General features: G+C 39.9%; 3 protein-coding genes across 33 annotated transcripts in view; all 3 read right to left on the bottom strand.

Moving 5' to 3' along the window:
• LOC121719407 (NACHT, LRR and PYD domains-containing protein 3-like) overlaps positions 1-15,753 on the bottom strand; it is an 851,137-nt gene that overhangs the window by 191,139 nt on the left and 644,245 nt on the right. The gene's annotated exons all lie outside the window — the stretch shown is intronic.
• The window catches only part of LOC121719377 (NACHT, LRR and PYD domains-containing protein 12-like), a 732,803-nt gene that overhangs the window by 63,946 nt on the left and 653,104 nt on the right, over positions 1-15,753 (bottom strand). The gene's annotated exons all lie outside the window — the stretch shown is intronic.
• Positions 17-12,157, bottom strand: LOC121719460 (solute carrier family 22 member 7-like). Of its 3 annotated transcripts, XR_006034267.1 has the most exons (11): positions 11,691-12,157; positions 10,885-10,988; positions 10,162-10,316; positions 9,779-9,947; positions 9,321-9,444; positions 9,028-9,137; positions 8,076-8,290; positions 5,823-5,931; positions 1,380-1,586; positions 117-1,097; positions 17-56 (listed from the first exon to the last, which is right to left on the bottom strand). XR_006034267.1 is itself a non-coding variant. In XM_042105117.1 (10 exons), the coding sequence occupies exons 1-10, from the start codon at positions 12,063-12,065 to the stop codon at positions 1,010-1,012; spliced, it is 1,656 nt and encodes a 551-aa protein (XP_041961051.1). In that variant the 5' UTR covers positions 12,066-12,157; the 3' UTR covers positions 17-1,009. The 3 variants fall into 3 exon arrangements, 2 of the variants coding, with proteins under 2 accessions (XP_041961051.1, XP_041961052.1); XM_042105117.1 differs by having other exon boundaries at positions 17-1,097; XM_042105118.1 differs by lacking the exons at positions 17-56; positions 117-1,097 and having other exon boundaries at positions 1,476-1,590.

Consider the following 15,753-nt stretch of genomic DNA (forward strand, 5'->3'; position numbering starts at 1 on the left):
AATGTTAAATGGCCTATTTTCAAAGCAGTTATTGTCTGCTCACACACACATACAACCTTAGGTTATCCTCATCCTGCTTTGAACACAGTTGTATCATATAGTATTTTAAGCACCACCAGTTTGGGAAAAAGCCTGCGCTGCACAAGTGCTGACCTACCGAAATAAGTTCTAATGCGCATCCGAGGGTTTGGGGTTGTTGTGCACTATGAAGAAGGTTACTCTTCAGCTGATAAGGTGTTCCAGAGAGAAGTTGCATGTTCCGTCGCAGACAAATGAATCCATAACACCATGGACGTCAATTCCGATGTAAACATACTGTGCAAATAACTCAAGTCTCTGTAGTACGTACTGTAGGCTATTTGGAGGTTTCTTAATCTGGTAAGTGAAATCTGCATTTTCCTCTCGAGTTAAACGTGTACGTGCCAAGGCTATATATAGGCTACTGTATGTAGGCCTATTGGTGTTGTGGCGTGGCTATGTTGTAAGAATGAGAAATTGATATAAGAGGCTTTTGCGCAATAAGCGAAAAAGAGCAGAGATAAAATAAACAACAATGCGCTTTTACTGTAGTGGCTTTTAAGGCTTTTAAGATGCCCATTTAAATTGTAGCCTAATGCACTCTTGTGTGTTTTAGCATAAATACGAAATAAGGAGGAATGTGATGAGGCTCCTATTAACTGTAAAGAATGCATCTGCAATCTAACATGAAATCCAATCGCTGGAAACACAGCTAAGGTCAGGAGACTTTGATCAGAAGCAGCAAATGTGCATCTGTCATTTTGTCTGCAGTCGTTCATTCAAGGTCAACAGAGTAACGCAAGTAACAAACTCTTTGAAATTTCAGTAATTGTAATTGCGTTACTTGATTTACAAAAATACTTCGTTACATGCTCGTTACCACTAAAAGTAGTGGAATTAGTAACGCGTTACTTTGTAACGCATTACTCCCAACACTGATTAGCATTTAAGAGGAATAGTCAGGTTTGTGATGTTGAAACACCACAAATGATCAGTTATTTTCATCCTCCAAGTTGGAGGCTCCAACTTCAGTCTCTGCATTTCCATGAGAGAGGACAGGTGATTCCACTTGTGGTGCTCTACAATTCAACCACAAAACATTGAATTATTATGCCTGTCATGTATTAAAAATAGATATTTTCACTACTAAAACTCACACTAACACAAAACATTTACCATACTGCTGTGCCATTGGAAAATATATTAAAGGAAAGGTTTGGTGTACGAACAACCTAAGGTCTATTTCTGGATGATAATGAGTTCTTTTATTTTTGAGCAAAATTACGTTAATCGGGGAAGTTTTGAGATAGACAGTTATTTGCATTATGTCATTGTGTGAGATTTATTTTGGAAGGAGGCACCTTGTTCCTTTGATGTCTTTGATGGTCTCAGGCAGGCATTGGTCTCGAGTTTCAGGCAGTCGGCTGGCCACTACACTGGACCCCACTGCAATGCAGCACAGGATGAGCTGAGGAAGGCCCAACCACACGTCATCCAACAGCAGGATCAGGGGGGCCACTGCTGCCCCCGCACGACCCATAAAGGAGTTATAGCCCATGCCATGCTGCCTGTCTCAATGCATAAGAAGGGTTGGGAACATTACTTTTTAAATGTAATAAGAAACAGATCACAAGTTACCCTGCTAAAAATGCAATGTATCTATTTTGCATGCCATTCTGCCTGTCATGATGATAACACATACACACTGAACGAGAAACCACTGGCTCCAGTGATAAATATTGAAAATGAGTTTGCTGTACCAAGTCTTTGTTTCATACATGCTAACTGTTGTGGCACATTCCCCTCTCAAAATATAAAATACATCAATATTTTAGTAAGAGTTGCTTAGCACGTCATTCTGTCATTTACGGCAGGCCTCCAGAGAGAGATAAATAATCTGTAAGACCAGTCCTTCTGCAATCCTGAGGCAAGAGAGGAATTCTCATCTGTGTGGGTCTCACTATTGTCTTGGCTGGCTATGGCCATGATTACCGGCACCCAGGGATGGCAAAAGTACTCACTTCCCGTACTCAAGTAGAAGTACAAATACTTGTGTTAAACAATACTCTGGTAAAAGTAGAAGTACTGATTTAACTTCTTTACTCAAGTAAAAGTAACAAAGTACAGGCTTGGACATTTACTGAAAGTATAAAAGTAAAAGTAGTTTTGCAAGAGTTACAGAGCCTAGAATATTGTTTTTTATTTTACATTACATTACATTACATTACATTTGGCTGACGCTTTTTAACCAAAGCGACTAACAACATGGTAAACAGTAAGTTTTAGAACAATTCTCACAATTTTAGGACAGTTTAAAAAAAACATTAGAGTACAGTAAGAGTAAGTGCGTCGGTGAGTGCTGTTTTTAACAGTTACTTGTCAGTTTAAAAAGGCTGGTGAGTGCTAGGATCAGTAAGACTTGTTGTAAGTGTTGCTATGAGAGTAGATGTTCTCTAAAGAGCTGGGTCTTCAGGAGTTTTTTGAAAGTGGAAAAGGATGTCCCTGCCCTTGTAGGAACTGGCAGTGTGTTCCACCAACGAGGAACAACAGATGAGAAAAGTTTGGATTGGCTTGAGCGTACCGGTGGTAGAGCTAGGCGTCGTTCGTCAGAGGAGCGCAGCGGTCTGGAGGTAGTGTAAGTCTGTATGAGGGCATTCAAGTAGGTGGGAGCAGAACCGGAGACTACTTTGTAGGCAAGCGTTAGAGCCTTGAATTTGATGCGGGCCGCCATAGGTAGCCAGTGTAGCTGGATGAGCAGCGGATTTCTGCCAGATAACAAGCATCTCTGAACTGACCAGCCCTCTAGGTAACTTGATATGATTTTAGAAACACAACTGAGCCTTAGCACTAGGTCTTGTGAAGCTGTGTGCAAAGGTAGATCAATATAGAATGAAAAATTAGTGCTTTAGACCATTATTTGCCAAGGTATGCTCACACGTTTTGTAATGCCCTATGGAAACTCCCCATAGGACTTTTGGTTACCCAAAATGCATACTGACAATAAAAGTATGCATTTCTGAGGTTTCTTGTAGAATATTTGGATTGTATGTCAGGTTCTGATATAGAATGACTACACAAAATATGGAATAATTACGCAAAAGTCTCTATTTTTGCATTTTCTTTGTTGTCTTCATGGATGTAAGATGGACTATACATCTGCACAACTAATACTGGATAAACAACATGAATATTTAATTCCTATGGATTCCTGTGAATATTTCAAGATAAGAAATGGTAAAATAAGAGGTGGGTAAACTATGAATTCTGTGTTCACGGTAAGGTGGACTGCGCCATTAACCTGACTCCTCCAGATGGATGCTTCGCATTTGCTCTGCATGTCCATCTGGGAACTTTCCGTTGGAGAACTTTTGGGAAGGGGCGGAAATACTGGTTAGCTGATTGGATAAACCATCTATAGATAGATAGATAGATAGGAGCTACCTCAACATGCTGCCACTCTCGTTGGCGCCGGAACCGGAAGGGTTCAATTACCACCTATCACCACCTATGTTGGTTATCGACGGGCCAAATCAACCAATCGGTTGAACGAAGTGTTCTTCTAATGCCTTCGTTTAACATACAATTAAGTTAGGTAATGTGACTAACGTTAATGTTTTTAAACTTACCATTTGTATGTGACATGAACCTCATCAATAACAATCCCAACCAAGTTTTCACGGTAGGCCCTACACTTCTGAAGAAAGTATATTCCTCCATTACGGACTGGAATCGGCCGTGGAGGATGTCTGTGTCATTCATTCCTCTCAGCTGTATGGCTGAGACTCATAGCTTCACAGCTTCCCCAGGAATACTTTCTAATTCGGATAAAATTTGCATGATAGCTACGCTGATCTCATCTGTGGATGTTGTCATGTTGTTCGTTGCGTCACAGCTAAACCCGCCTCAAAACCAACGCTGATGGCCGTTCGTTTGGCGAACTGCTTCTCTATCGGAAAGATGCCAGACTGATCTGCGTGTGGAAAACTGAAGCTCGCGAGATCAGGATGGTCTCACGAGGCTACAGCGCCATGCGGTATCAAATTTTTAGAAAAGGCATTCTGAACATGTTTGATGATGTGAGGTTGTTGTCCAATGCTTATAACAATACAAGTGGCATTAAGTGGTTCATAGAGTGTTGATGAGTATACATATTGTGACTGTGGATAATTCAGTGTGATTTTTAACAATTAATATTTATAATTGGTGAATAAACTATTTTGAGAGGTGGATAAACTCTAATAAAAGGTGGATAAACTATTTCTGAAAATTCAGAAGTGGGTAAACTGTGTTTTTACTTGCGTTTAGCCTCCATCCCTGTTCAAGACCCAATATGCTGCATCTACATATTGCTAAGGATATAGGCTACACTGCAGCTAGAAGTTAAGGAAGCACCAAAGGGGAGGGTATGAAGGGGGGTATGATAAGTCGTTCCTGACTGAAAACCTATATAAGGTCTAGAATCATTGTGGAGACATGAAGAGGTAGATATTTTAGAACCATTAGAATAATTGTGGAGACATGGAGAGGTAGATATTTTAAGAACCATTTTGAGAGTTGTTAAAGGAGAATTCCGGTGTGATATTGACCTAAAGTGTATCAAAACATGATACCGAGTGTGAACGTATGTCTCATAGCCCATCTCGGCTTGTCCCCTGCACTCCAAAATCTGGCGCTAGTTAGCCGATGCTACCAACATCTTTTTCAATAGTGGTGCTTCGGCATCGGGCTAGCCATGCAAATAAATCACTGTTTTACACCCATTTACGAGGCTCAATGTATCTCCACACTTCATTGGTAGACTTCCGAGGGCCCTGACATTTAAAACGAGACATTGAGAACTTTGAAAAAGCACTGGTAGTTTACTTACAAGACGATTTATACAGACAGTATCTTCACGAAGTTTAGAGTTTGCAGCCATCTTGAATTTAGTCACGATAAGTCGAGCAACGAGTAAGAATGAACAGCTATGATAAGGGATCAGATTCCAAAAATAATTCAGTGGAAATGCATGGATTCCAGTTGCTGCTACTGGAAGAAACTGGAATCCATGCATTTCCACTGAATTATTTTTGGAATCTGATCCCTTATCATAGCTGTTCATTCTTACTCGTTGCTCGACTTATCGTGACTAAATTCAAGATGGCTGCAAACGTTAAACTTCGTGAAGATACTGTCTGTATAAATCGTCTTGTAAGTAAACTACCAGTGCTTTTTCAAAGTTCTCAATGTCTCGTTTTAAATGTCAGGGCCCTAGGAAGTCTACCAATGAAGTGTGGAGATACATTGAGCCTCGTAAATGGGTGTAAAACAGTGATTTATTTGCATGGCTAGCCCGATGCCGAAGCACCACTACTGAAAAAGTTGTTGGTAGCATCGGCTAACTAGCGCCAGATTTTGGAGTGCAGGGGACAAGTCGAGATGGGCTATGAGACATACGTTCACACTCGGTATCATGTTTCAATACACTTTAGGTCAATATCACACCGGAATTCTCCTTTAATGCAAATAAAGATGTTCCCATTGATTATTTAAAAAGGGTATGAATAATTTTGGATTTTCCATTTTTCATTAAAAAAAATCATAAGGTTTACACTTCTTTATTTAATTCATTTTTTCTCCCACATTGTCTTACAAACTTTTGGCATGTGACATTGTCATTTTCAGTCAGAACAAACATATTGATAAAGAGAAAATCAGCATTAAATCAATATTTGCCAGGGGTATGAATACTTTTGTTCTTAACTGTATGTGGTTGGACTATTACTTTATGAAGCCAGGTTTCCTGTCTCTTTTCCAGCCCTTACCTCATCACAGTTGGGTAGAGCTCCGAGCTGTACAGAATCAGAGTGGCAAAGGCAGCCGCAGAACACCCCTTAGCGAGTACTGCTACTACTGTTCTCACCACCCGCTGCTCTGAAGAAGAGACACACACACAAACAATCACACTGCATTGTGTAGTGTTGGTATCTTATCTCTGTAGATATCTATCTTTCTTGTATCTGTTCATATACTGTATGTGTGTGTGTGTGTGTGTGTGTGTGTGTGTGTGATATGCTCAATGCTCTGCCAGCGCTATTTCCTTTTGATTTTAAAATTAAAATGGTAAAATCATGCCAATTAAGTGTGTACAATTGAAGTGAATTGATGATTTCAAATTTCTACACCTCCCTTCGAAAGTCAATGTCTCCTTTCAAGAGAGTGCTATTATCAGCATCATAGTTGGCCCCACAAGGCTTCCGTTTTAACATTCCACATGTTATCTTAATGCAGAGGAAGTAGATTGGGAACCAAATAGAACGTTCAAGCATTGTTTTTGTTTTTATTGTTGAAAGGGTCTATTAGTCCAGGCAAAGTAAGGTCTGACCCAAAACTAATTGCAACAGAATTTATTTTCACATTTTTATATTTCAATTGGTGATCTAAACACCATAGTAAAAGTCCATGAAAATCCAGTTGGTGGAAATATGTTAAAATGAGTCTTTAAATAGAGCCAATGTGTTTTTGTTAAAGTTGTACAACACATAGTTAAGCATTATTTAGCCTAGGTGTTTTTGGTGGTCTGATTTAGAGGCCACTGAATCATATACAGTATAGGCCTATCACACGAAAGTATCAGTTCATCATTTTCCAAGACTTATAGACTTATAGTAATTGACCTCTTGCCCGGGGGTTGACTGAGAGACTGTCTATCCAATCAGAGGGGCCTGTATGATGCCTCTTTACTTTGCACAATTTTGGCTAAAACAGTAATCAGACAGCACAGTATGTTTATGTAAGTGAATGAATAAAGGAAAATTATGAAGGCAAAGTTGAAGATGGACAGGATAATGTCCAAATTTGACAGAAAGGTGCAGATAACTGCAGCTAGCCTCCAAAGAGGTGACTGTTGTGACGTCTGGCAAAAGGTGCATGCTATACTAATAAATATAGTTTAAGATTAATAATTAAAATGCATGCCTATGCATGGGTCATGTTTTTACCAAAATAATAGAACAGCCAAAACTATACATATTCTAAAAGCATATGCCCTGTACATGAAATATAGCATTAATCAACTTATGTCCCATCTTCCTTCACACCATGCATAATACATACTCCTCTATTCTGTATAGGCGAATCAAGTGAACAGCTGATACATTTTGGCCTGCACTATTAAGGGAAACAAATTAAACATCATAAACTACATATTTTCTAAAAACATATAAGCTCTAGAAGTGATGTGACACCAATTAGGACATGTCCCATCTTCCGCCATGCAATGCACAATACATTGCCATCTATTCTGTATAGGCGAATCTAGTGTAAAGCGGACACATTTTGACATATACTGTCTAGGGAAAGCAAATTAAACACCCTAAACTATATATTTTCTGAAAGCATAAACCCTCCAGAGGAGATATAACACCATTTAAGATATTTCCCATCTTCCTCCATGCCATGCACATACATTGCCCTATATTCTGTATAGGTGAATCTAGTGTAAAGCGGATAGATTTTAGCCTATACTGTCTATGAAAAACAGAATAAATACCCTAAACTATATATTTTGTATTTGAAATATGGAATACATGTACCATAAATACTGCTCATACCATGTTTGGAGATACCATGTTTGGTTCAGGAGATATAATGAAGAATATAGGTGTAATTCAGTTATAGTGGAACATTTAATGGTTGCCACAGCGACCATTAGGGTTTTTTGATAATTGTTTTATATCTGAAAATGTGCAGGGCTCCAAACTGTACAAGTTCACCAAGTTTCATGCTTATATGAAAGAATTTGACCTAATTTTCACATATCCCCTGTACTATAAAAGTTCAATAAAACTGCCAAAAGTGCAGCTTTTCGCCATTGACCTATGCACACATAATTCCAATTTTGACAATGTTCCACCACTTGGATTTTCATGGACTTTTGGTATTTGATTTGGGAAGGTTTCATGAACTGAATACAACAAAAATCATTTCTGTTGCAATTAGTTTTGGGTTGGGTGATTTTTTCTCATAGATTGCCTGGACTATATAGCCTTTGTTTGGCCTAATATGCAGTGCTTTACCTCTGGGGACGAATACGGTGATAGCAAGACATATCCCAGTGAGGACAAGAGCACCGCACTCAGTCTTACGGCGTCCAATCTTGTCCAGAAGGTAGAAAATAGCCGCTTTAGCCGGAATCTCAACAGCAGCCAATATGAACTGTATGAGGTAAATATTCATTCCAAACCCTGTAATGTTCAAACCGATGCCATAAAAGATGAAGGCAACTCCGTACCTGCAAGACATTAGACAGAAATAATTATGAATAAAAATAATTAGGCATGCAACAATTACAGAATTTGTAGGCTAGACTACGTGTTGTTTTCTTTCACTATCTATAGTTGCTGGTGATCAGCACACAATGTTAAGCTAATTCACTAACTCAAGACTCATCATGGATATAACACGTTTTTTTAAACAACGCAAACAGAAAGGATGGAGGCAGCAAAGCTAGAGTTATTTCACATGGGCAAGCCGCAAGAACAAGGTAGGCAAAATTGGTGTGCTTGTTAAAACGTTAGGCTAGCATTACAGCTGTTTAAAGTCATATGTGAACGGTACGCTAGAATAAAACTAAAAGTAACTTTACTGTAGCCTTTATTGGGCTGTATAAAGTTGTCCAAATGAATATGTTGTTGTTGGGCATTGTTGTTGTAAAGATATTGCATGTGAATGTTCTTAGTACGGCTACTTTTTAGCCGACCAATGCACAAACTCAAAGGCACAATAACGGTGGAAGCTGGAAGTTGAACCAACAACTTTCTGGCTACTGCACGCTAGCCCAGCTCCTTATCTACACTATACCACCACCCCAGGTGAGACTGTCGTACGTTTGTTTTCACAAGTGGTAAGGATGCAACTTTCAACGTGCAAGAGTTTGACGTTATCCTACTTTTTCAGATGGTCCAACAACTTGTCTAACATAAGGCACTGCTTGAATATGAAGCATAATTGGGTTAGATCTCCTCATACCAAGTAAGACCTGTAAGTAGTGCAAGTTTTCTCATCTTGGAAGTCCTCAGCAGATCGAGATAGGAGTATTTCCTGTTCCTTCGATTGGTCAACACAATATTAGACAGATTCTAATGAGAGGGAGAACAAGCAAACAAACAAACAAACACACAAATAAACAAAGAGGTCCTGGGAAAACATAGAAACACACACACAGACACACACACACACACACACACACACACACACACACACAATATCCATGATGATGATAATAATACATCAAAACATGCAAATGGACTGCGGCAGCTCACCTCTGGTTTGATGGAGGAGGCCATTTCCTGCCGGCGGTTCATCTTAATACACTTATTTAAGTAGTAGTGAGCTTCGTCTAGCTGCCCATTTGCTATCAGCCACCTAGCTGATTCTGGAACCCATCTGTTTTGAGATGACAGCTGATTAATTCAATTAACTCCAAATCCAGGAGTTATGAGAGATATTCAGTCCCCATGGTGATAAAAACGTAGCCTTTTGATGTTAACACAAAGATACCTCTATGCTATTGTGAGCTACCCCCATGTTATTATGAATTACCTGTGAGTTACCACCATGATATTATGAGTTACCTATGAGTTACCCCACGATATTATGACTATGAGTTATGAGTTACCCCATGATATTATGGCTATGAGTTATCTATGAGTTACTTCCATATTATGTATGAGCTACCTATGTATTACCTGCATGATCTTATGTAAGAGTTATGAGTTACCTCCATGATATAATGCCCATGACCACTGGTGCTGTGATGGCCGCAATCAGCCACCTCCAGTCTCTGATGAGGAATGCAAGTGCGGGCAGTGTCATAAATCCAAATGCCCATGCAAAGCTGTCAATCACTTTTACTAACTTCCTGCTCTCAATGTCCACCCATTCCAAAACTGTAGAGAGAAGCAAATGTAAATGCACACACACACACACACACACACACACACACACACACACACACACACACACACAAGCATTTGATATGCAACTTCTGACTTGTACTCAGAATGTTAGAATGTTCTAAATAGTTAAAGTATGATTTGCAGCACCATAAACAGCTACTGAAAATTGAGAGAGGGGGGAGAAAAGAGAGGGGTGTGTTCTCACTGAGCACAGAGGTGACAATGTGAATGCCTGTGATGCAGAAGCCACTCATGAACCTGAGCACAGTGAACATGACGTAGGAGGTGGAGAAGGCACTGAGCAACGCAAAGACCATCCCCGACACGTACGACACCAAAAGCATTTTCCTGCGTCCATACCTGTGTGTATGAGAGGGGTTATGAATGCTGATTTATTTTTATTGGGATAGTTCGCTGAACATCACCTTTAATAAACTCAACCCCTAACTTTAACCATAACCATATACTGTAGGTACCATAGTGTTAACAGATTGTTTGTTTATAGCAGACTGTCTGTTTATAGTCTATAGGGGACCATCCAAGTATGACCATTATTTTAACCTTAAATCAGGATATTATTGTTACAAGACAGACTTACACATAACTTTACCACACAGAGGTTGGAGTTGAAGGTGAATAGGTGGACAGTATATGTAGCTGAGCTCTGAGCGGAGCTGAGGACTGCTCTAGAAACCCAGGACTGCTTTAAAACCCCAGGAGTTGGTACTCGAGAGAAGGCTACTGCATAAATCGCTAAACACAATGGGCAATACATCACATCACCTACAGGAAACCATTTCTGCCCACTGCAACTACACTGCACAATGACTTCCCTCTGGACATAGAATATCTAAGAGGCCTTCTATGCCCTCTGGGCAGGATAGATGGCTTATCTACAATTTATGGTGTTGTTTGAAGTGTGTCATACCTGTCACTCAGACCACTAAAGGTCATGGCTCCGAACATGACCCCTACAAAGAAGATGGTAGCAGTGGCTTTATTCAGTCCCTTCTTATCGCACACCAAATCCCACTTTGAGGAGGAGAAAAAAATATATAAATAAGTAAAATTGGTGGGGCAAATCATTTCTAGCAAGATGAATGCTGTTTCTAACTGGGTTTTGAAATCATAGCACCACAGACAGGGGTTCAACCTTTAAAGGTGTACCGTCACACTTGTGTGAAGGGATAGTTGGAAAATTAACATTTCTTGGTTCATTGAAATTAACATAGAATTTTAGAACCTTCCATTGTTCTGGAATGGAATCTTATGTTAGAATGTTGAAAAACCCAGACCTTTAAGGGTTAAATGCTTAGATTACTCAGCAGACTGTGTTTGTCGAGGGAAGATGTTTGGCTTCTATCCAAAGAAATTCAAGTTTTATAACTCTCTTCTTATGCAATTGAGTCCCCTCTATTGGCAGACATTTGGAATAGGCTGTCACTGCAGGCTCTGAAACTTCCACAAATTTCTTTGGTTTTCTGAGGTTGATTGCATACTGTATATAATAATTGTAATGAGACCACACCATTCTGTACAGTTCTCAAACTTTTAATAAGTTTGATGTTGTTTTTATATGTTTATGTCTCCACATGGACACATGACTGACAATATGGCAATGAGTCAAATCAAGTCAACTTTATTTGTATAGCGCATTTCATACACAAAGGTCATTCAATGTGCTTTACATAAACAAAAGCAAACAGGAATAGCTGATAAAAGAGAGGACTTTACCTCAGTGGCCAGTGTGCTTGTGAAGGTGCTGTTGTCATACACCCATCCATTCCTGCATGGCTCTGCAGGGTGCCCAGTGCTGCTGGAGGAGTTGAGCAGCATGTGAAACCGGGGCTCTGGGAACATGAGACAGGAAGACAGTTTTCCATCCGCCTCCATCGGGATCATGACCAACTGTCTCTCTTCCTCCGACATATTCCCAAAGTCCCCCACAGCACCACTGATGTCACAGTGATGGGATGGGATACCGGCTATGAAGTTGTTCACCAAGAAGTGACATGGTACAATGACACGTCCCAAGAAACTAAGGCAAAGAACCATCTTCTGGAACCTTCCAAAGCCATCAATTTCTGAAAGAAGGTCTTCAAACTTCATTAAGACAAAAATGGTAAATGGACATGTATGACAAAGTAGAATCTCTTCCCTAAACCTCTAGCCTCTCATTACAGGACACAGTGGTGCTGCCTCTCTTCACCTCTCTCTTTTTTAACAATAGACTTGTTTCCATACGGGTGAAATCTAAGGAGGCGGGAACTTGTCCTGGAACCAAGATGGTTTTCCAGAAAGTTGTTTTACTGGCTTATCTGGTATGTTAACCTAGTGTAAGCGGTAAAACTGGGATTTTCTGTATACAATATATACAGCTTTATTTGTTTTACAGCAAATTTGTTTTGTGGCACCAAAATATCTAGTGGGAGTGTAACTCTGTTACAGCATGATCATCCCCATGTACTGAGATGACCATGTGAAACACAATGGTTGTAACTCTAACCCCTGTAGAACTCATAATGGTACCTAATATCTTCTTTTTTGTATTTAAACTAGATGTACCGCAGAGCGGTACAAAATATAACCGCCGCCCAGTCCGGCACATTTTTTCCACAAAAATAAGTCACACTTGTCAAATTGTGTTCATTTCTTACTTTGTTCCTGCTTAGCTTCAGTAATTCAGCAAAGTCAGGGTATCTGCTGGTCTGGCTGCTGGCTAAAAACAAAAGGTGAAAGGCATATATGATTCTAACTGTCTCACTGAATTGCATTATGCACACTCAATTCTCACTGGTATCTGCTAGACAACAAGTACCAAAACATGATTAGTTCATAGATTTCACATTTAAAATACATTTCATACAACCCCACCCCCTATCTTGCCTGTTCATAATTCTGAGAAATTCTTGAATTGTGTGCATTTGTGCGTGTAGGTGTCTATGTGTGTGTGTGTGTGTGTGTGTGTGTGTGTGTGTGTGTGTGTGTGTGTGTGTGTGTGTGTGTGTGTGTGTGTGCGTGCATGTGCTTATGGGTGTGCCTGTGTGTGTGCATGTGCATGCATGCGTACATATATCTACTGTGTGTGTACAGTATGTGTCATGCGTATGATTACTGTGAATGTATGTGTGTGTGTGAATATCTGTTTATGCACATGTGTGCATATGGAATGGGTTAACACCCCTGGAGGCAAACATATGCAAAAAATTGGTCATCCTAGGCCCTACGGTTCTCAAGATATTCACAGAAAACTCTGTTGGTGAACGGTCACTAAATGTACATAAATTAATTTATTGTATGGCCCCCCATGAACGAAAGTCCACGAAACTTGGCATGCATTCAGAGAGTGTCATAATGATCCTAAACTTTGATCCTACAATGATCCTACACATTTTGTGCAGTTTTGACCATGTCAGCCAGAGATATTGTGATTACAACACCTCATTTTTTGCTTTTTAATTTTTAACTAGATGGCGCTATACATGAATTGAGTGGTAATGGGATGGGTTGACTTGGCCCCTTAAGACCAACATACAAAAAAAGGTGGTCCTCCTAGGCCCTATTGTTCTCGAGATATTCACAGAAAACTGTGTCCGGCCACCTACAGGCCAGTTGGTGTACAGTAACATAAATAAATAAATAAATTAATTAATTTTTGAATGGCCACCCATGAACGGAATTCCACGAAACTTGGCGTGCCTTCAGAGGGTGTCATAATGATCCTACACTTCCAATTTCGTGCAGTTTTGACCATGTTAGGTCACAGATACCTGCGATTACAACACCTCATTTTTACTTTTTTGTTTTTAACTAGGTGGCGCAAAACGAAAAACGATGGTTCCATGCTATCCATGTGGGGCTACATGCCCACCAAGTTTTGTGTACCCCGGTCTTTCAGTGTCCCAGGAATCCTTAACGGACATTTGGCCATGCGAAAAAAAAAAACAAAAACAAAAAAAAAAATCTGACTAAACCTACATGACCGCCGCTTTGCTGCGTGGTGGTCATAACAATTCATTGTACTCTAGTCAAGAGTCCATTGCTATTGACAAAAGTAAAGCTGTATACAGTGACGGACTGGACAGTCTGGCATTTGGGCAGATGCCAGAAGGGCCGCGGCCTCTCGTGGGCCGTCTGGGCCGGCCAATTACGGGGCGGCATGCTTGTCGGGTTCGTGCGGCCCCTTTATCGCAAGGCCGGTTCCACATGATCTCTCAGCCCACTATCAAGCATCAATAGTGTTAAATGGCTTCAAATCAGCCATTTATCTCTAACTCCCTCTTCCTCCTATGCAGTGGGAAACTGATCAGTATTTATACCAGATATGAGTCTCTACACTACAGTCATGGTGACCCTCAATATTTACATCAGTCTACATTCTTTTATAGCCTTATTTAATCAAATGTTTAAAAAGTGCATTGTTTGAAATTGAAATAATAAACAATAACAATACAATAAACAACAATAAATATGCCTGTATCTTTTATTTTATTATTGGTTTACAAAAGTTATGTGAAGCAATGACTTCTGGGAATTTTAAAACCCAATGCGTCTACTTCCTTCAGCATGGGGAATTGTATGCTGATCTAGCATGCTTTGATCCTCGGAATTTTCCCCTTATAAAAGCTAATAAACTGCCCCCAAATGCACTTCGAAACATAAGTGAATGTCTGCTTAAATTTAGTGAAGATGCTACGGTCGAAAATCTACAGTCGGAATTGACACCTCGCTACGCACCAGGACAGCCAGAAAAAGTCTCCTCTAAACGAGTAGGGCCTACACAGTCAGAGCTGAACTTTGATGATGCTGCGGAGATAGAGGAAGATACAGAAATAAACCTGGCGAGCAAGAAATGTGCTACCTGCAAGAATTGTGCAATCTGTTGCTATTTCCTTCTCCAGCAGTTAAACCTCTTTACCTGTGCCTACAACAATATATGGTTAGCATATAAATTCCTACTAACACTGTCATGTACTCAAAACTGCAAACTGAGTTTTTTCACTCTTAAATTCATCAAGAATCGCCTAAGGACACGATTGTCACAGGATAATTTGGAGGCCTTTATGCTGATGGCGACAGAGAAAGGTCGTAATGAACTTGGATGCTGATGACGTGACAGACAGTGTTGCGGAGAAAAGCAAGCTCCTTCGCATCTTGTTAACTGCATGACGTTAATTAAGACACGTTTGTGGAGCGGCTGCTGTGATGATCTATTCTAGGCTATTCTATTTTCATTTTCATATTGCATTCATTTTTTTGGAGTTGTGCATTGATATATCCATGTTCTTGGTTTAGTCTTTATGTTTATTAAAGTTAGAGTTCATCACCAATGGTGCTACAAACGTGCGTGTTATTTCCCGTGCATGTGAAATTATATCTGTGTGTTGAGGGCACGTGCACGCGCGTGCGTGCGTGTCCCCGTGTGGGCCGCTGGTTGGTGAAAATGCCAGGACTGTTTTTTAATCCCAGTCCGTCACTGGCTGTATATTGTATATTTGAAATCACTTGCTCAATCACTTACTCTTTGCTGCACAGTCAGTAAACACTGTGACAATCATGTTTCTTTTGTCATTTGTGAATATTGCACAATCTGACACTCCATTGCTCATTATTCACTTCTAGAAACAAGATGTGACGGCTATATGCACACTGATACTCCGAGTACCTGTTCTTCTGGGTGATGATGACACAAGTAACTCCTGCAATACCTGCTTTGTAAGTTCTCATAATTATAGTTCATTATTATTGAAAAGGTATGGATAAATTTGTTTTGTGTACCTTTATCTTACAAAACATT

The sequence above is a fragment of the Alosa sapidissima genome, chromosome 9 (assembly GCF_018492685.1).
Source record: "Alosa sapidissima isolate fAloSap1 chromosome 9, fAloSap1.pri, whole genome shotgun sequence".
NCBI classification, from domain to species: domain Eukaryota; kingdom Metazoa; phylum Chordata; class Actinopteri; order Clupeiformes; family Clupeidae; genus Alosa; species Alosa sapidissima.

Coding starts and splice junctions, on each gene's coding strand:
- LOC121719460 (XM_042105117.1), bottom strand. CDS start 12,065: ATGAAGTTTGAAGACCTTCTTTCAGAAATTGATGGCTTTGGAAGGTTC. Junction 8,291..9,027: donor CTACTTACAGGTCTTACTTG/GTATGAGGAGAT, acceptor AATGTCTTGCAG/GTACGGAGTTGCCTTCATCT. Junction 1,098..1,379: donor AAAGACATCAAAGGAACAAG/GTGCCTCCTTCC, acceptor GTTGAATTGTAG/AGCACCACAAGTGGAATCAC.